General features: G+C 62.6%; 1 protein-coding gene and 1 long non-coding RNA gene across 20 annotated transcripts; one reads left to right on the top strand and one right to left on the bottom strand.

Annotated features, from left to right (window-relative positions):
- The first annotated feature begins 4,502 nt into the window (after positions 1-4,502).
- MIB2 (MIB E3 ubiquitin protein ligase 2) lies at positions 4,503-21,714 on the top strand. Of its 19 annotated transcripts, none has more exons than XM_055382255.2 (21): positions 4,507-6,372; positions 7,247-7,353; positions 14,284-14,552; positions 14,627-14,798; positions 15,647-15,753; positions 15,844-16,038; positions 16,139-16,281; positions 16,488-16,583; positions 16,847-16,909; positions 17,588-17,692; positions 17,775-17,937; positions 18,012-18,145; positions 18,234-18,382; positions 18,520-18,676; positions 19,082-19,242; positions 19,336-19,462; positions 19,552-19,785; positions 20,196-20,374; positions 20,448-20,629; positions 20,701-20,766; positions 21,401-21,714. In XM_055382255.2, exons 1-21 carry the CDS (start codon positions 6,199-6,201, stop codon positions 21,637-21,639), a joined length of 3,222 nt encoding a protein of 1,073 aa, XP_055238230.2. In that variant the 5' UTR covers positions 4,507-6,198; the 3' UTR covers positions 21,640-21,714. The 19 variants fall into 19 exon arrangements, with proteins under 19 accessions (XP_063561130.1, XP_055238230.2, XP_055238221.2 ...); XM_055382246.2 differs by having other exon boundaries at positions 16,476-16,583; XM_063705060.1 differs by lacking the exon at positions 14,284-14,552 and having other exon boundaries at positions 4,503-6,839; positions 16,476-16,583.
- LOC129532582 (uncharacterized) lies at positions 10,868-15,653 on the bottom strand. Its single transcript, XR_010133262.1, has 2 exons — positions 15,488-15,653; positions 10,868-13,990 (listed from the first exon to the last, which is right to left on the bottom strand). It is a non-coding gene; the product is annotated as an uncharacterized lncRNA (long non-coding RNA).
- Positions 21,715-22,278: the final 564 nt, after the last annotated feature.

Raw genomic sequence — 22,278 nt, 5'->3', positions numbered from 1 at the left:
AAGGCGGGTGTATCACTTGAGGTCAGGAGTTCAAGACCAGCCTGGCCAACATGGTGAAACCCCGTCTCTACTGCAGAAACACAAAAAAATTAGCCAGGCGTGCTGGCACGCGTCTGTAGTCCCAGTTACTCTGGAGGCTGAGGCAGAAGAATCACTTGAACCTGGGAGGCGGAGGTTGCAGTGAGCCAAGATAGTGCCACTGCACTCCAGCCTGGGCAACAGAGTGAGACTCTGTCTCAAAAAAAAAAAAAAGGTACCGGCCAGGTGCGGTGGCTCACGTCTGTAATCCCAGCACTTAGGGAGGCCGAGGCAGGTGGATCACTTGAGGTCAAGAGTTCAAGACCAGCCTGGCCAACATGGTGAAACCCCATCTGTATTAATAGTAAATCCAAAAATTAGCTGGTTGTGGTGACGCACGCCTGTAGTCCCAACTACTCAGGAGGCTGAGGCGGGAGAATCACTTGAACCCAGGAGGTGGAGGTTGTAGTGAGACAAGATTGCGCTACTGCAATCCTGCCTGGGCAACAAGAAGGAAACTCTGTCTCAAAAAAAAAGAAAAAGAAAAAGAAAAAACATATTGTCCTGGCTGCTGAGGGGCCTAAGGCCACACACGCGGCAGTTAGCTCAGCCTTGCACCTGTGGGAGTGACAGACCTCAGCCTGGAAGACATTATCTGTGGATATCCAGTGCAAAAGTGGCCAGTACCAAAATGGAGTCACTTATGTCAAACCCTGAAAAATGGAGCCAGGAGGCCACGAAGGACGGGCTCTCCCAGGTGTGCCAGGAAAGAAACTACGGAATTTCTCAAAACCACAGTACTGCCACTAAGCTGCCTGCACGAGGACGCTTGCCTGACAAGGGCCGTCTTCATCTCCAGACGAATGCCAACTCCTGCAACAAGCCTGATAGTTTGGCTGTGTCCCCACCCAAATCTCCACCTGTGTCCCCACCCAAATCTCCTCTTGCAGTTCCCACAATCCCCACGTGTTGTGGGAGGGACCTGGTGGGAGGTAATTGAATCATGGGGCCAGTTACCCCCATGCTGTTCTTGTGACAGTGAGTTCTCAGGACATCTGGTAGTTTTATAAGGAGCTTTTCCCCTTTGCTCAGCACGTGTCTCTCCTGCAGCCAGGTGAAGGATGTGTTTACTTCCCCTTCTGCCGTGATTGTTAAGTTTCTTGAGCCACGTGGAACTGTGGGTCAGGTAAACCTCTTTCCTTTATAAATTACCCAGTCTCAGGCAGTTCTTCGTAAGACCGTGAGAATGGAGTAACACAAAGTCCCCGTCACCTATGCTCTTTGCTTCAAAGCAGCTTAGGTGGGCTTCTCCTTTCTGTTTTTTAGAAGCTTCCCCTGTCCCAGCCTCTCTGGATGTGCCTGTGGTCTGCCATAGCATGCATATCCCAAACTGCAATTCCCCGTCATTCCTGGAGAAACTCTTTGGAGAGTCATCTCTCTGCTGTTGTGGCCATAGCGGGTCCATTTCCTGATGCGTGGAATGTCACTGCGCCGACACCATGGGTTGCAGCAGAAAGAGAGTTTTAATCCTAAGGCTGCTGTACAAGGAGACGGCGTGAAGCAAGCAGGCTGCAGGGATCTTGTGGCCATCCGGGGGTCTCCCCATTGCTTCTGGTTCCCTCAGCCCATTTCTTTGGAATCCTGCCGACTCTGCTGTTTCATCCCTCCAGCCCACAGCTAGAATCACCCCAAAAGTGGTAGCAGGCAAGTTCCAACAAGGGACTGCCTCAAACCATCCTGAGGTGGGGCTGGTTGGTCCCAAAGAAAAGAAGCACTAAACGCCAGGGTGATCGGCCCAAAGCATTTGTTTGGGGAATTTATGTACAGAGGGAGGCAGCACATCCTCGGGCTGACAGCAAGAGATGGAGAGGTTCCACCTAGGAATGCCTGCGCCCAGGGGCTAGAGTGGAGAGTTTTACAGGAGGATTTAATAAATGTGACTCTCGTTTCCACATATTTAGCAACATGTTTGATCTTTCAGTGTTTCAGACAACAACCTAGTTCATCAGTAACTGAGAATACTCAAGGTCCTGGCCGGGCTTCAAGCCTGCAGGGAAAGCATGCAGTGGGCCAGGTTCTGTGCTTCTCAGGCAGGACACAGAGAGAAAGCAGGGGCTCTGGGGAACCTTCCAGTAGAATAAGCAACTGTCCAGACATGGGCCCTCCCCAGGAAGTTACTAGGGGTCTTACTTCAGCAGAGTAAAGGAGTAAAGCCAGAAGGAGGAGGACGCAGATTCCAGGAAACAGCTGTTAACAGAAAAGCCAAACTCTGAATAAGACATTCTTTCCTCCTTCTTTTTTTTTTTTTTTTTTGGAGACAGAGTTTTGCTCTCGTTGCCCAGACTGGAGTGCAACAGCACAATCTTGGCTCACTGCAGCCTCTGCGTCCCGGGTTCAAGTGATTCTCCTGCCTCAGCCTCCTGAGTAGCTGGGATTATAGGCGTGTGCCACCACGCCCAGCTAATTTTTGTGTTTTTAGTAAGAGACGGGGTTTCACCACGTTCCTCAGGCTGGTCTCGAACTCCTGACCTCCTGATCCGCCCGCCTCGGCCTCCCAAACTGCTGGGATTACAGGCGTGAGCCACCGCGCCCGGGCTCTTCTTTTTTTTAAAGAGGGCTTCATTCTGTTGCCCAGGTTAGAGTGCAGTGGTGCGATCTCAGCTCACTGCAGCCTCCGTTTCCCAGGCTCAAACGATCCTCCCACCGCAGCCCCCAGAGTAGCCGGAACCATAGGCATGCGCCACCACACCCAGCTAAGTTTTGTATATTTTGTAGAGATGGGATTTCAACATGTTGCCCAGGATGGTCTCTAAATCTTGGGCTCAAGTGATCCAATCACCTCAGCCTCCCAGAGGGCTGGGATTACAGGCATGAGCCACCATGCCCAGCTTCACAAAATACTTTCAAGAGGTTTACTTTGAGCCAATGTGAATGACTGTGGGCCCCAGGAAAACACACATCCGAGAAGCCTTCAGTAAGTGGTTCTGAAGTGGTCGGTTTACAGTTTGGTTTTGTACACTTTAGAAAGGCAGGAGTTATAAGCAAAGACACAAATACATACATAGAAGGTATACGTTGGTTTGGCCTAAAAAGGTGGGATATCTTGAAGTGGGGGCTTATAGGTTATAGGTGGATCCACCCGGCCAGAAACTCAGTTTTAAAAATTTCTCTGGGGTCCCCTTGGTCAAAAGGGAATCTGTTCAGTTGGTGGAGGGCTGGCTGGTGTGGTGGCTCACATCCCAGCACTTTTTTTCTTTTTCTTTTCTTTTTTTTTTTTTTTTTTGTTTGTTTTTGAGACGGAGTCTCACTCTGTCACCCAGGCTGGAGTGCAGTGGCCAGATCTTAGCTCACTGCAACCTCTGCCTCCTGGGTTCAAGCAATTCTCCCACCTCAGCCTCCCAAGTAGCTGGGACTACAGGCGAGCACCACCACGCCCGGCTAATTTTTGTATTTTTAGTAGAGATGGGGTTTCACCATGTTGGCAAGGCTGGTCTCCAACTCCTGGCCACAGGTGATCCTCCCACCTTGGCCTCACAAAGTGTTGGGATTACAGGCATGAGCCACTGTGCCTGGCTGGTTTTTTCTTTTTCTTTCTTTTTTTTTTGAGACAGAGTCTTCCTCTGTCACCAGGCTGGCGTACAGTGGCATGATCTTGGCTCACTGTAACCTCCGATTCCTGGGTTCAAGCCATTCTCCTGGCTCAGCCTCCCGAGTAGCTGGGATTACAGGTGCCCACCACCACACCCAGCTAATTTTTGTATTTTTAGTAGAGACGGGGTTTCACCATGTTGGCCAGGCTGGTCTTGATCTTATGACCTCATGATCCGCCTGCCTTGGCCTCCCAAAGTGCTGGGATTACAGGCATGAGCCACCGTGCCTGGCTTTTTTTTTTTTTTTGAGACGGATTCTTGCTCTGTTCCCCAGGTTGGAGTGCAGTGTCACGATCTCAGCTCACTGCAACCTCCACCTCCTGGGTTCAAGCAATTCTCCTGCCTCAGCCTCCCAAGTAGCTGGGACTACAGGCGTGCACCACCATGCCCGGCTAATTTTTTTTTTTTTTTGTATTTTTGTATTTTTAGTAGAGACAGGGCCTCACCATGTTGGTCAGATTGGTCATGAACTCCTGACCTCAAGTAATCCGCCCTCCTCGGCCTCCCAAAGTGCTGAAATTACAGGCGTGAAGCCACCGCGCCCAGCCAATCCCAGCACTTCAGAAGGCAGAGGTGAGCAAATAGCATAGCCCAGGAGTTTGAGACCAGCCTGGGCAACATGGTGACACCCTGTCTCTACTAAAAATTTAAAAATAACCGGCATGGTGGTGCATGTCTGTGGTTCTAGCTACTCGGGAGGCTGAGGTGGGAGGATCACTTGAATCCAGGAAGCAGAGGCTGCAGTCAACCAAGATAGTGCCACTGCACTCCAGCCTGGGCAACAGAGCAAGACCCTGTCTCAAATACAAAACAAAACAAAAAACAGTTGGTAGAGGGCTTAGGATTTTATTTTTCGTTTACACAGGGAATCCAAGAAAGGAGACAGGCAAAGTGAGTCTCAAGGATGAGAGCAGAGAAAAGCTCAAGATAAGAGCTGTGCAGCCGGGTCAGGAAGTGATCGGTCAAGGTCGGAACAGGAGAATCAGTTAGACACAACGGATGTGTTTGAGCCTTTGGAAAATGGTATTGTTAGGCATGTGGCAAAAACGTTGGGGCACTTGAAAAAAAGGCTGGCCATGGGTTAGTAAAAAGCTAGGTATGTGAAAATATTAGGTAACTATTAACTCAAAAGAAAAAAAAGATTGTACAGGAATTGTGGCATGGTTTTATACTGTAGCAGTGAACAGCAGGTACTCAATCATGAAGAGCTAAGCCTGATTTCATCACGACAGCTGTGAAAGTTGCAGGTACCAAAATGGAACTACTTCCACCAATCCCTAAACAAATGGAGTCGGGAGGCCACGAAGGGGGAGCTCTCATGCAGGAATACCTGCAGCAGGCCTCCTCACAAGACGCTCCTGCACGTCCTGCACGTTTGCCTGTAACCGGACTTACTGCAGGGAAATTCCTCAGGACTGCAGTATTCTAGATAAGCAGCTTGCACAAGGACGTCGGCCTGGTAAGGCTCTCTCCAACAACGAGCTAACGCCCACTCCTGCAGCAAGCGCCCACAGCCAGTGGTTTTTGTTACAAAACAACTTTCGTGAGCTCATCTGTATTTTCCCCTTCGCCCGGCCCTCTCAGATAGGCCTATGATCTGTCATGGCACGAACAGCCTAGGCTGCAACCCCCTGCATTTCCCAGATTAACTCACTTGTCCTGGAGAGCCTGCCTCTGGGTTTCCTTTCAGGTTGACAGTTTGGGAGCTAACAGGACCACGTGAGGGGTGCAGCGGGGAAGATCAGCCAGGTTCTCAGGGACCTTCTCCGGAAGTACGCAATGTCTACAATTAAGAAATGAGAGGCCGGGCGCGGTGGCTCACGCCTATAATCCCAGCACGTTGGGAGCCCTAGGAGGGCAGATCACGAGGTCAGGAGTTCGAAATCAGCCTGGCCAAAATGGTGAAACCCCGTCTTGACTAAAAATGCAAAAATTAGCTGTGCGTGGTGGCGCATGCATGCCTGTAGTCCCAGCTGCTCGGGAGGCTGAAGCAAGAGAATAGTTTAAGCCCTGGAGGCGGAGGTTGCAATGAGCCGAGATCGCGCCATTGCACTCCAGCCTGGGCGACAGGGCGAGGCTCCGTCTCCAAAAAAAAAAAAAAAAGAAAGAAAGAAATGAGAAACTAGCAGTACATTGTTTATAAACGCGGAGACTTCTCTCAGGAGAAAGCGAGAAGCAAGCGTCCAACTCTGGGGTGCAGAACCCGGGGCGGGAGGACGGGCCCGGACTGCCGTTTCTCGCTGTGTCCAGGTCTGCGTGACTCAAAACCTCGGATAGGGCCCGCACTGGTGGAGTCGGAAAGAGGTGGCTGCGGCGCGGCAAGTGCCGCCAGTGCCAGCGAGCGCGACGTCGCTCCCAAGCCCCCGTCTCTATGGCAACCGAGTGCGTCTCTGGGACCGCCACTGCGCAGGCGCCCGGAGGCTAAGCCGCTCGGACCCTAGCTGCGCCACGCAGGGTAGGCGACGCAGACGCTCCCGCGTGACGCACTTCCGGTGCTTGCCCTGCCCATCCCCGCGGCGGGGGCGTGGCCATGGCGGCGGCGCTCCGGCGGGGGCGGGCCCTGGGCTCCCGCCCTTGGGGTCCCACAGTTTCCAGCCGCCGCTCTCCTCAGTGCCCGGTGGCCCAGGAGGGCCTGGGAGCCCGAAGCCGTCCCCGAGTAGCTCCTAGGTCATTGGCGCGATGTGGGCCATCCTCTCGGCTGATGGTGCGTGCGGGCGCGGATCTCCTCCCCTGGTCCTCCGCACCGTCCCCGAGTCGTTCTCCGCTCTGGCAGAACGCGAGCGCCGTCCCGTTCCCGCTCCCGCTGGCCCAGCAGCCCCGGGCCGGACTCGGCGTAGGGTCTGTACGGGATGGACTGGGGCTGCGCGCGCAGCGCCGCCGCGGGGCCTCCTGGGAGTTGTGGTTCGGCCACCCGCGCCGGACTCCAGCTCCCGGCAGGCCTCGCGCGGCCCGGGGCCAGCGGCGCTGGGGTCGGCGCCGGGTTCGTCGTCCGGGCCGGGTGGGCTGCGGCGCGCGGCAGGCGCTCTGGCCTGGCCTGGCCGCCGCTGAGCAGCCGGGGCCGGTGGGTGGCCTCGAACGCCGGGACAGACCGACAGACGGACTGGCCGGCAGTCCCGCGCCCCCGAGCGGAGCGGGCGGGACGGAAACGTCCGGGCAAGTTGGGGTCGGCAGGTACTGCACGGCCCTGGCAAGGTCTGGCAGCGGACAGGGCCGGGCGGCCTCCGCGAGCCACGGGCACGAATGACAGGGGGCGGGGCGCGCTCCGGGTGGGGGTGCCCGCCGTGCCCGCCCCTGGCCCGCCCGTTCCCCTGCGCCGGCGCCCGTGCGCGTCCCGGAGCCTCCTGACGTCTGCGAGCCGCGGCCGCCAGACCCCGGGCGCACGCAATTACGGGCCCGGCGCTGGCGGCTCCTGCGCGCTCAGACCACAGGGAGCCCATCCGGGCAGGCGGCGGCCCTGAGTGTCGCGGCCGTGGGCCCGAGTGGACCTGGAGCCGGCGGGCAGCCCCGGGGGCAGACAGGCGACCGAGCCGCGGGTCGAGGTGCTAACTGTGCATCTTGGCATCTCCCCTCGGCCACAGGGTTGGAAGCCCAGCGAGGCTAGAGGCCAGTCCCAAAGTCTCCAGGCCTCAGGGCTGCAGCCCAGGAGCCTCAAGGCGGCCCGGCGGGCGACTGGACAGCCGGACAGGTGAGCTTTTGATCGTCCGCGGCCTGATAGTTTGCACTTGGCTCTCCCACCTTGGGGCTCCGTGGAAGCCACGTCAGAGGGGCTGTGTTTGTGTCTGAGCATGCATGCGAGTGGAGGGAAGTGGTGAGTAATCCCGCGTCTCCCCTCTGAGTTCGGAACCCATGGAGGAAGAAAGCAGAGGTGCCAGACAGGCCTCTGATAGGCACCTGCAGGATTGGGGCAGAGCGGCCGCAGCGCAGGAGCGCCGGCAAGCCTGGCCCTTCCCGGGAGGCCCCCTTTGTCCGGTTCCACCCTGGCCTGTTGCCTCACATGCAACAGGTGTCTGAATGTGGCTCTCTCCTGGCCGAGGGCAGCCCTGGGCGGTGAGTGGGATGACACCCCAGCCTGCAGGGTGCCTGTAGGTCTCCACCCAGATGGGCAGGATTGGAGGTGGCCGCAGCGCTCGTGGGCTTTCCCTCAGCAGGTGTCTCCACGCTGGCCTCCCCGCCTCAGGGCTTCATCCCACTCCGTGGGCCTGATCTCCCTGGGGCACCTGGGATGTCCGTCTGCATTAGCTGGAGCTACTCCATGGCCTGTGGCGTGCCACACACAGCGGCATTTCGGTGTCATTAGGCACAGCTGGAGGTGCAAGGAGGAGGGCAGCCTCATGTCCAGTTCCATGTAACTTGCTTCTTCTGAATAAAGGCAATTTGCTAACTTCCTCGCTAAATAGGATTTGGTTTCTATGGCTTTTAAAGCTTCTCCGATAAAATACTTGCAATAAGGGAACTCTCTCCTCCTACACTCTCCTGACTGATGGTTCAGAAGTCCTCCTGCCCTCTGAGAGCTTGCAGTTTCTTGTGAAAAAGAGAAACTAAGCAGCAGTAGAACAGACCCGGTGTCTGCTTGCGTGGTTAAGACGGTAAATGCTAAATGTGTGACACTGCCTTTAGAAACCATTTTCTCCAGCCTGGCTTGCTGGCTGCCCGTCTGGTTTGCTGTGTTGTGTCTCCAGTGGCTTTAGCTTCCAACAGGAAAGCCTGGTAGCCGAGCGAATCTGTGACCCAGGAAGTAGCAATTAAATGCCTGGGACGCTGCCTCGAGGCTGGTGTGTGCTCTGAGGTAAGTTCCGATTTGCCAAAGCACATCTGTCGATCTGTCTCCCGAGTCTTCACACCCTGACTGCCTCCATCATTTTAAACATCGGGAGCAGTTGCCTGCGGCGGGGTTCAGATGCCAGCCAGGGGCACAGCCTGTGAACTGTGGGTAGATGGCAAAGTCTAGCATTTCTGCAAAGGAAAAACATTTGGTAACTCTCTGAGTAAATTTCTGACTGAGATGAAGATACCCATCGTGGGGCAGCATCCTGAAGCGGAAGCCCAGGCTGTGTGTTTCCAAGAGGAGGAGCAGGAGTGGCCACAGCCATGTACGCCACCATGTATACCAGGGGCTGCGTGGCCACAGCTCTGGTCTGCTGGTCTGCTCCCTGGAGCCCCGCCACCAGTGCTGGGCTGTGGCTGTGGCTGTCTCTGGTTCGTCTTTCTGGGAAACCTTGGCCAGGTTGGTGTGAGGGCAGGGCTAGCCTTGGACATCTGCACTTCCCATAGCAGCCTCTGGCCCAGAGCTCACCCGCTGTGGGCAGGTGATCAGGGTGATCAGGTCCCACGGGTCCCCTCCTCTGCACCTGGAGCCTTGTGGGTGTAGAACAGAAAAATAGGAGGGGGCAACCCAGAGGCCTCCTGCTCTCCAGGAAGGAATGGATGCTGGACAGGTCCAGGGTGGAGGCAGACGGAGTGAGGGGCCCTTGGGGGAACATCTGTCCTAGAGGGCTTGATCTCCAGGCTGCCACCCCACTCCTACCCCTAATCTGGTGTTCCTCACCTGCCTCCGGGAAGTCCTCGCCTGAGGTCTGCAGCGGGTGTGCCAAGCGCCGGCCCCACATCACCTGCTCCCAGGCCTGCCCAGGGGATGCGTCCTGTGGCCAGTGCCTTCGGGGTCAGCTTGACCCAGACCCAGCCCAGAACCTGTCCCATGGCCCCAGGAGGACAGGATGGTCAGGGAAGCCCAGGGGATGAGCCCTTTTGTCCACAAGCTTCCCTCTGACATGGGCAGGCTGCTTGTGCGACCCCACAGCCCCCAACTCTCATGAACAGTGGGAATGGGGCAGGCCCCTCGCTGGTGGGCTGGATCCTCCCACCCCTAAGCAGGTACACTCTGTCCCCTTTGAGGAGAGACCAAGGGATACAAGTGCTGGGTCCTGGCTGGGGTGCCCCTCCTCCCTGCCTGTGGGCGTCTCACTACTGCCTACTGCCCCCACCACAAACACCCCCTAGAGAGGCCTTCGGAGGCAGGTACTGAGCCCTGGGCCCAGGGTGCCAGGAGCCCAATGGCAGGTGGTCTTGGGTGACTGCTGGCCCTGGGGCAATGGTGAGAAAGCCAGGCAGGCAGCTGCAGGAAGGAGCTGAGGAGAAAGGCGGCAGAGCCTCAAAAGCTGCTGGCGGCCGGGCACAGTGGCTCACACCTGGAATCCCAGCACTTTGGGAGGCTGAGGAGGGTGGATCACGAGGTCAGGAGATCGAGACCATCCTGGCTAACACGGTGAAACCCCATCTCTACTAAAAAATACGAAAAATTAGCCGGGTGTGGTGGCAGACGCCTGTACTCCCAGCTACTCGGGAGGCTGAGGCAGGAGAATGGCGTGAACTTGGGAGGCGGAGCTTGCAGTAAGCCGAGATGGCGCCACTGCACTCCAGCCTGGCCGACAGAGCGAGATTACGTCTCAAAAAAACCAAAACTGCTGGCCCCTCCAGAGGGTCCAGGATACTGAGCTCCTGAGCCTGGGAGCCACCCGCATGTGGTCTGCCTGCACACTGGCACCGCAGAAGGGTCGGCGGGCGGGCAGGCATGGCTGGAGACCCCGCTCAGATGAGGCGGCCACTCCAGGGCAGTGCCATGCTGGACAGAAGCGACTGCCTTGGAAGTGGGACAGACCCCAGACCCTTGGGGTGGGGGCCCTGCAGGGGAGGCCGTGAGGAGGCGCCGGGTCTACAGGCCCCTCTGTGCTCACATCCCAGCCCCCGGGGAGAGGTGTGGAGTGGGTGAGCACACCCAGCTCCCCTGTCCAGGCTCGTCCCCCTTGTTGGGGCAGCCCTCAGCAAGTGGGGGGCTGGTTCAAGGCACAAGAAGTGAGGCCAGGGAGGAAGCCCTGCCCATGTTCAGCCCAGTTGTGCCCCAACTCTGGTGGGCTTCCATGAGGGACAGCCTCTGGGAGGGTGGGGGTTTGTGGGCCAGGGCTGGAGAGCTGCCTGGCTGTGCTAAAAATACCGGGCATGCTGCAGACAGGTGCCAGTCTGGGGCACAGGCCACCCTGTCTCAGGCTGATGGCCTTGGCACCCCACCCCACTGCCCCTGTGAGGCGGGGGCCACCAAGGCTTGGTCTTGATTCCCAGAGGCCCTGCTGGTGACCTCCCCGACATCTCTGCCCTCTGCCCATCCCCCCAAGGGCAAGATTTGCCAAAGCACAGGACACATTGGCTCACACATGGGGCACCCTGCCCCTGTCTTGTTGGAAAGGTCCAATGGCGTATGGCCGGGGTCCATTAGCCAGCAGGTCGGGCAAGTGTGGCTGCTGGCCTGGGCTAAGCTGGCTGTGGCTGAGAGTCTGGGCGCAGAGACAGAAGGCGCCCCCTGCTGCAGAAGGATCACAGTGTGGGCTCATGGCATTGGCTTTTTTGCGGTCCCAAGTCCTTCATCTCCATTGCCGGGCCCATCTCGGGGCTCGGCAGATGCATGTCCCCTACTAGCAAAGACCTCCAGTCGGTTCTGCGGCTGCCTGTGATGAGCCCTGCTCTGGCTAAGTGGAGGTGTTTGGCAGGGAGGAGGCCCCGGCTTAGTGTGATTCCAGCTGTGGCCGATTCTGGTGGGATCCTGGCAAGGAGGAGGTTGCGTGTGGATCTGGTGGAGGTGGACGGCCTGGCAGGGGATGGGGCCTGCAACCCTAAGGAGCAGTGCCCCTCTCACTTGTCCCCCCGCCAGCAGACTGCTGCGTCGGCCTCCCTGGCCTGTGCCATTCTGTGGCGAAGGTCCCTGTGTAGAGGAGGCTGGAGTGGGGGAGCTCAGCCCAGGCCATGCCTCACCCTTCTTGGGTGCTCCATGGGCAAAAGCTAAGGTCAGTGTGTGGATCCTGGGAGCAGGAACCCTGCAGAGCCTGCCCCCAGCTGGTGGCAGAGCAGGCAGTGGGGAGCTGCTGGGGCAGGAGGGAGTGACCTCCCTCCAAGACAGCCCCCAGTGGGGATGGGAGGGTCTGCAGAGATCTGGAGAGTCAAGTGTCATGACCCGGGTGGGGCCATGGAGCTGGGCTGGCCGGTGGAACTGTGTCCACCTGGACCTGCTCTGGGTCATGAGCCGGGTGGGGCCATGGAGCTGGGCTGGCCGGTGGAACTGTGTCCACCTGGACCTGCTCTGGGTCATGACCCGGGTGGGGCCATGGAGCTGGGCTGGCCGGTGGAACTGTGTCCACCTGGACCTGCTCTGGGTGAGGCATAGTCAGTGCTGGGATGGCTAGAAGCGGCCTGTGCTGGGCGGGTCCTCGGGACACAGGGGCTGCCGCTGTCACAGAAGCCTGGCACAGATTCTCTCTGGTTCTTATGTTTCATTCACGCAGCCATTCAGTCAAAGCTGAAGCTGGTGCGGTCCTGGCCAAACAGGACGCAGCGGTGCACCACCTGGGGGCTGCCCTCAGAGGCCCCGCCGAGGGGAATAGTGCCACAGGGGCCCATGGGGAGGGCCTGTGGGTCACCCTGGGTGGTGGCTGGGCTCCGCGGGGCCTCCGAGGGCAAGGTGGGGTTTCTCTGGCTGCCGCCTGTGGAAGCTGCTCATGGGGAGGCCCAGCCAGGAGGCTGCAGGAGGCCGTGGGGAGGGCAGAGCCAGCTGCCTTCCCTGATGGCTGTAGAGCTGCCCACGGGACCCCCTCCTTGTCTGGGGCTCACTGGTGCCACAGGAAAAGGAAGCCCCTGGTGCTGGAGCCTGCCCTGGCCCAGGCCTTGGTGCCCACCTCGGCAGGGTCTCACGCCAGGTGAGGGAGGCAGTGCCACCCGACAGGTGAGGTCTGTGGACAGATGAGGCCATGTGGGGTCTCCCTGAAGAAGCAGAGCCCGGCTGCTGGGTGGGGGCTCCTCTTAGTCACTGACAGGGAGAGCTCTGCTTGTAAAACATCCACCCGTTCCTGTGGAAGCTCTCGCGGTCCTGGGCAGGGTGAGGAGGGAGCATTGGAGAGGCCAAGCTGGCCAGGAGGTTTATGCCCCTGAGAATTACAGGGAGTCCTGTGCTCCAACTCGCAGCCGGGGCACGGATCGGGAGCCCAGCCCTGCAGGCAGAGCCTCTGCACTGGACTCAGTCTCCGAGTGGGGCTGGGCTCCTCACCGGGCCTTGCTCGGGGGTCAACCTGTGGGGCTCAGGCCCCTGAGCCAGAGCCGGAGTGGGGGGCTTTGCTGTGGCCCCTCCTCACTGCTCACCTGCAGCCTCTCCCGGGCCAGGGTGTCTCCTGAACTGGCCTGAGATGCAAAGCGCTGGGTTGCAGTGCTGCCCAGGTGGAGGGCTGGCATGTGAAGCCCAGGCTGGCCTGTGAGGCCCAGGCTGGCCTGTGTCCTGGAGTTGGCAGGGCCCCCTCCCATCCTCAGCCACATCCACCCAGTCTCAGGGGTCCCTCCGGCCTCCTGGGACTGCCGTGTCCCCCACCTCTGCTTCAGGCAGTGTTCCTGGGCTGCCTCCTTCCCTGGCCGTGGGGTTCTAGTGGTTTAATGAAAATGGAGTGGTGGCCCTCCCCTCCCCGCCAGGCTGGAGTGTAGTGGTGCGATCACAGCCAGCTGTAGCCTCCACTTTCTGATTTTCCCTCTTAATGTTCACATCCATTCTTCTTCTTATTGAGACTGTGCTGAAGCCCAGCATGGTGGAGAGAGGCAGCCCACGGTGACTCACGTCTGCAGAGTGAGCTCTCGGGGGTCAGCGCCCAGACTGGGGATTAGCAGTCCTGGGCCTCGAGCCCTGTGGCTGACTCCATCCCTGCCTCCAGCAGCCTGGATTTGCACCTTTGTATAAACGGAGCCCCCTGGCATGGCGTTTGCACTTGGCTACTTCCCTCCATCTGCTGGTGAGCACTGGCTTGTGCTCTGTGTGGCGAGTGGGTCCCTGCTTGGTTGGGACTCAGCCCCACTTCAGGACCCCGTGGCCACTGAGGACCCAGGAACCTGCCTCTGCTCGAGTATCCGGCCTCTGTCGTGAGTGCCTGGCGTGGCCAGGGCCGCTTTTCCAGAGAAGGCTCTGTGGTGCTGTGTGGCCTCGCTGCACTGTCCCTGACGTGCAGGGCCCAAAGCTGGCGTCCCCCAGGAGCAGTGTCTGGGGACAGAGATGCCTCCTGGTCCCGCTGGCCGATGCCTGCTGGTCTTGTACGGCGCCTGCATTGTGTTTGCCGTTTTTCTGTCGCGTTGTCTGATGTTTTCGTGTGGATCATAGGAGTTCCTCGCCCTGTGTGGACACGAGTCCTCTGAGGGACGCGTGTCACGGTGTCTGCTCACGTGCCACTGCCCGTCCAACCATGTGAGCGTCTCGTGGGACGGCAGCTCTTACTTTAGTGAAGTCCAGGGTCCAGCTCATTAATTGGCTGTGGGAAGAGATGGCGGTTTTCTTCCGAGAGCGTTATTTGTGAACCTCTCATGAAGCCCCCGGGGCCAGGCTCCCTGATCCCTGGGCCCAGACCACCCTGCAGTTCCCGCGCCAGGCTGGCACGGCGCCCACCTTTCCCACCGGCCTCCCTGGTGCCAGACTGCGGGCCTCCTTGGGCCCTACGGCTTGAACCAGCCCGCCTGCCCCGTTGGGCCTCTCCTCTGCTCTCCCGCGGAGCCCACTCTGACCGGGAGTGTCCCGTGGTGGCCTGAGAATACCCTCTGCCCACAGGTCCCGAGCAGCCCCGCCCAACATGGACCCAGACCCCCAGGCGGGCGTGCAGGTGGGCATGCGGGTGGTGCGCGGCGTGGACTGGAAGTGGGGCCAGCAGGACGGCGGCGAGGGCGGCGTGGGCACGGTGGTGGAGCTTGGCCGCCACGGCAGCCCCTCGACACCCGACCGCACAGTGGTCGTGCAGTGGGACCAGGGCACGCGCACCAACTACCGCGCCGGCTACCAGGGCGCGCACGACCTGCTGCTCTACGACAACGCCCAGATCGGTGCGCGCCAAGGGCAGGCGGGACGGGCAGGACCTGGGGGCGGGAACGCCCCTCTGACCCCACCCCACCCCCAGGCGTCCGGCACCCCAACATCATCTGCGACTGCTGCAAGAAGCACGGGCTGCGGGGGATGCGCTGGAAGTGCCGCGTGTGCCTGGACTACGACCTCTGCACGCAGTGCTACATGCACAACAAGCATGAACTCGCCCACGCCTTCGACCGCTACGAGACCGCTCACTCGCGCCCGTGAGTCCCGGGCCGCACCGGCTCCTGTGCGGCGGGTACCCAGGCCTTGCCACTGGGGCCTTGGCCTTCAGGGAGGGTGCTGCCTCCTGACCACTCCCATGGAGACGGAGCAAGTCTCTCCAGAGCCGTGGCCTTAAGCAATGGTGCCATGGGCGGGGCACAGAGGGTGGCCTCTGGGTGGCTCTACAGGCAGCAGTGGCCATCAGGCAGCCAGCATCCCCCAGGGCGGCATGAGACCTCCAGGAGGACAGCCCATACCTGGAGCCAGCACCTGGGCTGTCTTGGAGGCTGCTGCGCTCTGGTCCGAGGGTATCAGCTCGGGGATAATCTAGCCTGCTTGGGGCAAGGACAGCCAGAGGTGCCACCCTGTCCCCTGCATTGTCACCTTTGTCTCTGGCCCTCCCTGCACGTGGAGGGAGGTGCGGTTGTCTTAGGAGTGCTGTTGGCCAGGCCTGCTTTCCTCATTCCTCCCTTCCCACATGCTGAGCCCACCTCTGGGCCTGGCTGTGCCCCAGCTCACTGGGAGGCAGCAGGCATGAAGCGACCGCACCCAGAGGTCTTGCCGAGGGTGGGCCCGGGTGCCTTCCCAGCCTGGCATCAGGGAAGTCCCTGGAGGAACGTGGTCCGCAGGTTCGCTCCAGGACCCTGAGCCCAGAGGCATTTCCTCACAGCGTGTGGAGGGTGCTGACCTGCTGGACCGGCCATTCCCGGGCAAGAGCTGGGGCTGCGGAGCCCAGCAGGCTGGGTGGACAGGGGGCCTGCTCCACTGCATCGCTCTCCCAAGGGGCTCAAGACGGGAAGAGATGGCGGTTTTCTTCTGAGAGCTTGATTTGTGAACCCTCTTGCAGTGTCACACTGAGTCCCCGCCAGGGCCTCCCGAGGATCCCACTAAGGGGCATCTTCCAGGGAGCGAAGGTGGTGCGAGGCCCCGACTGGGAGTGGGGCTCACAGGATGGTGAGTGGAGGCAGAGGGGCAGGGGTCAGGGCTGGGCTGTGGCTGGCTCATGGCTCAGCCTTAGCCTGCTGGCGGGGACTCTTTCCCCAGGAGGGGAAGGGAAACCGGGCCGTGTGGTGGACATCCGTGGCTGGGATGTGGAGACAGGCCGGAGTGTGGCCAGCGTGACGTGGGCTGATGGTACCACCAATGTGTACCGTGTGGGCCACAAGGGCAAGGTGGACCTCAAGTGTGTGGGCGAGGCAGCGGGCGGCTTCTACTACAAGGACCACCTCCCAAGGCTCGGTATGAGGCTGTCACACCGACTCCATCAGCCCTCCTGCCTTGGCTGAAGTCCCGGAGGGGAGGGGCCACTGCCTGAGGCCTGGTCTGCCACCCTCCGCAGGCAAGCCGGCGGAGCTGCAGCGCAGGGTGAGTGCTGACAGCCAGCCCTTCCAGCACGGGGACAAGGTCAAATGTCTGCTGGACACTGATGTCCTACGGGAGATGCAGGAAGGCCACGGCGGCTGGAACCCCAGGATGGCGGAGGTGAGCCGCCCCGCCGTGGAGCCCTGTGTGCCCTGCCCTGCCAGCCCTCCGCCCACCCAGCCCCTTCCCCCACCAGCCCCTTCCCCCCCCAGCCCCTTCCTCCCCCAGCCCCTCCCCCCCAGCCCCTTCCCCCCCAGCCCCTTCCCCCACCAGCGTCCAGCCCGACCCAGCCACAGCTCCATGACCCGCCACAGTTTATCGGACAGACGGGCACCGTGCATCGTATCACGGACCGCGGGGACGTGCGCGTGCAGTTCAACCACGAGACACGCTGGACCTTCCACCCCGGGGCGCTCACCAAGGTGCCGGGGGGCTGGGCTGCGCCTCATCTGCTTGCTTCTGTAACCCCTTCCACGTACCCCCTTGGCCTTGGGGGGTCAGGCAGGACTAGGGTGCCAGCTGCACCCACGAGTCCCCAGCCCTGAAGGAAGGGGAGGGACTGGTGGGTGGAGGTGGGTGGGGTCAAGGAGAAGAGGGGGTTGGGTGTGAAGGAACCCAGAGGAGGGTGTGTCTCTGGGAGCTGGTATGGCTGGAATGGGCAGGTTAGGGCCTCCCTCTGTTCCAGGACACCAGGAAGGCAGGACAGCTTCATGGGCGGGAGGGAGGCAGCTGGGCTAAGATGCTCCTGGTTAGTGCTGTATGGGGGCTGATGGGGGTGGCTGGTTAGGACAGGGAGGTGGATGCTTGGCCTAGAGTGGTGGGGGAGGTAGTGAGGGCTGCCTGGGAAGCAGGATGGCAGGGAGGGGGCTGGAGGTGGTGGCGGTGGCAGCTTGGATGGCCCTGGGAGGGGCAGGCCCAGGGCAAAGCGTCAGAGCTCAGCTCTGGATCTGGGGTCCTGGATACCAGGCACCTTTGAGGAGGCGCCGAAGGGAGTCATGAGACGGGCTCGTAGAGTGAGTTCCCTGCATATGAGGGCTCAGGTGGGGCAGAGTGGGCCCGCCCTGCACCCCATGGTCCTGGGGCCCCACCCCCACACTGGCTCACGGGCCCTGGCCATGTTGCCTGCTGCTGGTCAGCATACAGCTTCCCAGGGCCAGCCACCTTGGCTTCACACCTGCCCAGAGCTGGCTTCTGTCTGCCTGGACACTCCTCCCATGGCTCTGGGGCTAGGGACACCCAGGGCTGCCTTGGACACCTGGGGCTCTCGTGCAGCCAGAGCCTCTGGCAGTGCCTGGGGTCGGGGTCGGGGCCGGGGCCGAGTCAGGCCTGCCTGTCTGGTGGAGCTCAGCAGGTTGCCCTCCTGTTCCATGAGCCTGGGCAGCCACACACAGCTGGGGGGCCCCTCACGCCCCTCTTTGTTGCTCAGCACCACTCCTTCTGGGTGGGCGACGTGGTCCGGGTCATCGGCGACCTTGACACAGTGAAGCAGCTGCAGGCTGGGCATGGCGAGTGGACGGACGACATGGCCCCTGTGAGTCCCCCTGCCACCCCCGCCGCTAGCGCCGCTGCCCCCCACACCTGCAGCCTGCTGTGACCCCCTCCCCTCCCCGCAGGCCCTGGGCCGCGTCGGGAAGGTGGTGAAAGTGTTTGGAGACGGGAACCTGCGTGTAGCAGTCGCTGGTCAGCGGTGGACCTTCAGCCCCTCCTGCCTGGTGGCCTACCGGCCCGAGGAGGATGCCAACCTGGACGTGGCCGAGCGCGCCCGGGAGAACAAAAGTGCGGCACAGCTCAGGCGGCCAGTGGGAGGTGGGGCTGCCCCTGGCCACCACTGACCTCAGCTCTGCCCCCAGGCTCACTGAGCGTGGCCCTGGACAAGCTTCGGGCCCAGAAGAGTGACCCAGAGCACCCGGGAAGGCTGGTGGTGGAGGTGGCGCTGGGTAACGCAGCCCGGGCTCTGGACCTGCTGCGGAGGCGCCCAGAGCAGGCAAGCTCCTGACCCCGTCCTCCCATACTGGCCAGTCCGGGAGTGAGGGGCAGAGGGCCAGGGACTCACCTGCTGGCGCTCTCGGCAGGTGGACACCAAGAACCAAGGCAGGACCGCTCTGCAAGTGGCTGCCTACCTGGGCCAGGTGGAGTCGATACGGCTGCTGCTACAAGCCAGGGCGGGCGTGGACCTGCCGGACGACGAGGGCAACACGGCGCTGCACTACGCGGCCCTGGGGTGAGGCCTGGGAGGGGCCCGGCGGGGCTGAGCCTGTGCGTCCTGGGGTGAGGCCTGGGAGGGGCCCGGCGGGGCTGAGCCTGTGCGTCCAGCCACCGGGCCCGGCGCCCTCCCTCTCCCACTTCCTCTCCCGTCAGGAACCAGCCCGAGGCCGCCAGGGTGCTCATGAGTGCTGGCTGCCGGGCGGACGCCATCAACAGCACCCAGAGCACAGCACTGCACGTGGCCGTGCAGAGGGGCTTCCTGGAGGTGGTGCGGGCCCTGTGTGAGCGCGGCTGTGACGTCAACCTGCCCGTGAGTGCTGCTCCCTGGCCTGGGTTCCCCCTGCCCGTGAGTGCTGCTCCCTGGCCTGGGTTCCCCCTGCCCGTGAGTGCTGCTCCCTGGCCTGGGTTCCCCCTGCCCGTGTGTGGTGCTCCCTGGCCTGGGTGCCCCCTGCCCATGTGTGCTGCTCCCTGGCCTGGGTGCCCCCTGCCCGTGAGTGCTGCTCCCTGGCCTGGGTGCCCCCTGCCCGTGAGTGCTGCTCCCTGGCCTGGGTTCCCCCTGCCCGTGAGTGCTGCTCCCTGGCCTGGGTGCCCCCTGCCCGTGAGTGCTGCTCCCTGGCCTGGGTGCCCCCTGCCCGTGAGTGCTGCTCCCTGGGTGTCCTGGCTCTTGACCCAAGCAGAAGTCACCCCCAGGTGACCACTGACTCCGCCCCAGCAGGATGCCCACTCGGATACGCCCCTGCACTCCGCCATCTCGGCGGGCACTGGAGCCAGCGGCATTGTCGAGGTCCTCACGGAGGTGCCAAACATCGATGTCACCGCCACCAACAGCCAGGGTTTCACCCTGCTGCACCACGCCTCCCTCAAGGGTCACGTGCTGTGAGTGTGGGGTGGGCACACAGCTGCAGCCAGCCTCTTGCTGTGCTGCCTGGGGGCAGTCCCAGGTCCCAGACCAACCTCCCTGCTCCACAGAGCTGTGAGAAAGATTCTGGCTCGGGCGCGGCAGCTGGTGGACGCCAAGAAGGAGGACGGCTTCACGGCGCTGCACCTGGCCGCCCTCAACAACCACCGAGAGGTGGCCCAGATCCTCATCCGGGAGGTGCGGACGCGGCCCAGGCCTGCCCAAGGACTGGGGAGCGGGAGGCCCACTGGGGTCCCTGGGCTGAGCCCGTCCCCACCCCTCCCCAGGGCCGCTGTGACGTGAATGTGCGCAACCGGAAGCTGCAGTCCCCGCTGCATCTAGCCGTGCAGCAGGCCCACGTGGGGCTGGTGCCGCTACTGGTGGACGCTGGGTGCAGTGTCAACGCCGAGGACGAGGAGGGGGACACAGCCCTGCACGTGGCACTGCAGCGTCATCAGCTGCTGCCCCTGGTGGCTGATGGGGCCGGGGGGGACCCAGGGCCCTTGCAGCTGCTGTCCAGGGTGAGGAAGTGTGGCGTGGGGTGCTGGAGAGGCTGCGGTGGCGCCGGCTGCAGGCTCTGGGCAGGGCCTGTGCCACTGTCCACCTTCCCCTCCAGTGATGGCCCAGGGAGCCAGGCGTTCTGGGGGTGGAGCAGATGGGAGCCAAGTTCTATGTGATCCTTCAGCCTGCACCCCTAGGCAGCCTGGGAAAGGGGTGGTGCCCATGGGATGGGGAGAGGCGGAGCTTAGGGTCTCAGAGCTCACCTAGCAGGGTGCCCCTCCTGCCTGTCCCACTTGGGTTCCGGAAGAGGTGCCCTCGCCTTGTATTTTAGACATGGGGCGCCGGCTGCTGGGGCTGCCAGGTGCCAGGAGACGCCTCCCTCGGGCCTGCCCCGGCGCCCGCCCTCACCGGCGTCTGTCCTGCCGCCCAGCTACAGGCCTTGGGCCTCCCCGGCAGCGCGGAGCTGACGGTGGGCGCGGCGGTCGCCTGCTTCCTGGCGCTGGAGGGCGCCGACGTGAGCTACAGCAACCACCGCGGTCGGAGCCCGCTGGACCTGGCCGCCGAGGGTCGCGTGCTCAAGGCCCTTCAGGGCTGCGCCCAGCGCTTCCGGTGAGTCCGTGGACGGCGGGGATGGGGTCCGGCGGCCTCCGGGCCCCTCTCAAGCCGCCTCCTCCCCCTGCAGGGAGCGGCAGGCGGGCGGGGGCGCGGCCCCAGGCCCCAGGCAAACGCTCGGGACCCCCAACACCGTGACGAACCTGCACGTGGGCGCCGCGCTGGGGCCCGAGGCCGCTGAGTGCCTGGTGTGCTCCGAGCTGGCGCTGCTGGTGCTGTTCTCGCCGTGCCAGCACCGCACCGTGTGTGAGGGTGAGTGGGTGGCCCCGGGGTGGGGGGCCCGGGTAGTAGGGCCCCAGCCAACCGCGCACGCCTCTTCGCAGAGTGCGCGCGCAGGATGAAGAAGTGCATCAGGTGCCAGGTGGTCGTCAGCAAGAAACTGCGCCCAGGTGGGTGAGGCTCTGCGCCCCCAACACGCCTCCTGCTCAGCTGGTGGCCCGCGGGTCCCCGTCCCCTACCCCTCCCCTCCCACACTTCCGCCCATGGCCCTTCCCCAGGTTACACCCCGCCCTCCCAAGGCTCACACCCGGCCCCCAGCCCCCAGCCCCCAGCCCCCAGCCCCCAGCCCCCAGCCCCGCCGCAGGTCACGGCCTGCTCCAGATCACACACGGCCCATAGCCCCGCCTCAAGGTAACACCCTCCTCCCCCGATCACACCCCAGCCCCTCTGGATTTCACGGCCCCTCCCAGATCACACTCCCTCCATAGCCCCACCCCAGATCACAGCCCACCCAGAGCACCGTCCCCCCATCACACCCCGGCCCAGGTCACAGCCCACCTGCAGCCCTGACTCCAGCCCGCACACCACCTTATGCCTGATTTCCACGGCTCACATCCTGCCCGCACCCGGGCCCCACCTCTGCCTCCAAGTCACCCACCCCGCCAGCTCCCCTTGCAGGTCACAACCCGTCCCAGGTGACACCCCGCCCCCAGCCTCGCCCCCCCCCGTGGCCCGCCCGCAGCTCCCTGCTCCCCCCATTCCCCCACCCGGCCTCCCAGCTCACACCCGTCCTCCACCCCGCAGACGGCTCTGAGGTGGCGAGCGCCGCCCCCGCCCCCGGCCCGCCGCGCCAGCTGGTGGAGGAGCTGCAGAGCCGCTACCGGCAGATGGAGGAACGCATCACCTGCCCCATCTGCATCGACAGCCACATCCGCCTCGTGTTCCAGTGCGGCCACGGCGCATGCGCCCCCTGCGGCTCCGCGCTCAACGCCTGCCCCATCTGCCGCCAGCCCATCCGCGACCGCATCCAGATCTTCGTGTGAGCCGCGCCGTCCGCCACGCCGAGCTGCCTTCGCGTGCCCCCGCCCTGTGTTTTATAAAAAGATTCTCGGACGTTGCCTCTGCTGTCTCCCTGGGGGACCGGGCGCCTCTGGGGTCCTCCCCTCGGGACACGCGGGCGAGCCTGGGGGCGGGGGGGCCCCCTTCCCTGGGTCCGCCCCGCCCGCCCTAGGCTCTCGGGTCCAGACTCCCGCCCGGACTGCGGCCTCCGGGCCAGGACACCCTCCAGGCGCGGGCACGGCCGCCTCCCGCCCCCCAGGCCCGGGTCCGACGGGGCGGGGACTCCTGTGTTTGCCCTCGGGCCCCCCTCGCTCTTCCGTCCTGGGGGCGGCCGCGGGGACTCGCGCTCTGATCCAAGGGGCCCGACACTCCCCAGGGCTGTGGGGTCCCGTCCCAGCAGGGAGTTGGGGGACGTCCCAGGCAGGATCTGGGACCCGGGGAAGGGGCCGGGCGCACGCAGGCGGGGTGACGAGCTGGGGGGGCGGGGGGGCGGTGTCGGAGCAAATACGCGGCCAGGCCCGGCCTCTCGCGCTTTCCAAGAACCGCCCGCGGCCGCCGCCAGCTGCTTGGCGCTGACCCCGTTGGCCAGGCTGCCGTCACCCTGGGCCCGAGGCCGGCGCGGA

This window comes from Gorilla gorilla, chromosome 1 (assembly GCF_029281585.2).
Source record: "Gorilla gorilla gorilla isolate KB3781 chromosome 1, NHGRI_mGorGor1-v2.1_pri, whole genome shotgun sequence".
NCBI lineage: Eukaryota > Metazoa > Chordata > Mammalia > Primates > Hominidae > Gorilla > Gorilla gorilla.
This window is presented reverse-complemented; position numbering and strand designations above follow the sequence as displayed.

Excerpts from the sequence above, each read along its gene's own strand:
- MIB2 (XM_063705060.1), top strand. The coding sequence starts at position 6,199 with ATGGCGGCGGCGCTCCGGCGGGGGCGGGCCCTGGGCTCCCGCCCTTGG. Across the intron at positions 6,840-7,246 it reads GGGCAAGTTGGGGTCGGCAG|GGTTGGAAGCCCAGCGAGGC; the intron begins GTACTGCACGGC and ends CCTCGGCCACAG. Across the intron at positions 18,146-18,233 it reads TGCGGAGGCGCCCAGAGCAG|GTGGACACCAAGAACCAAGG; the intron begins GCAAGCTCCTGA and ends CGCTCTCGGCAG.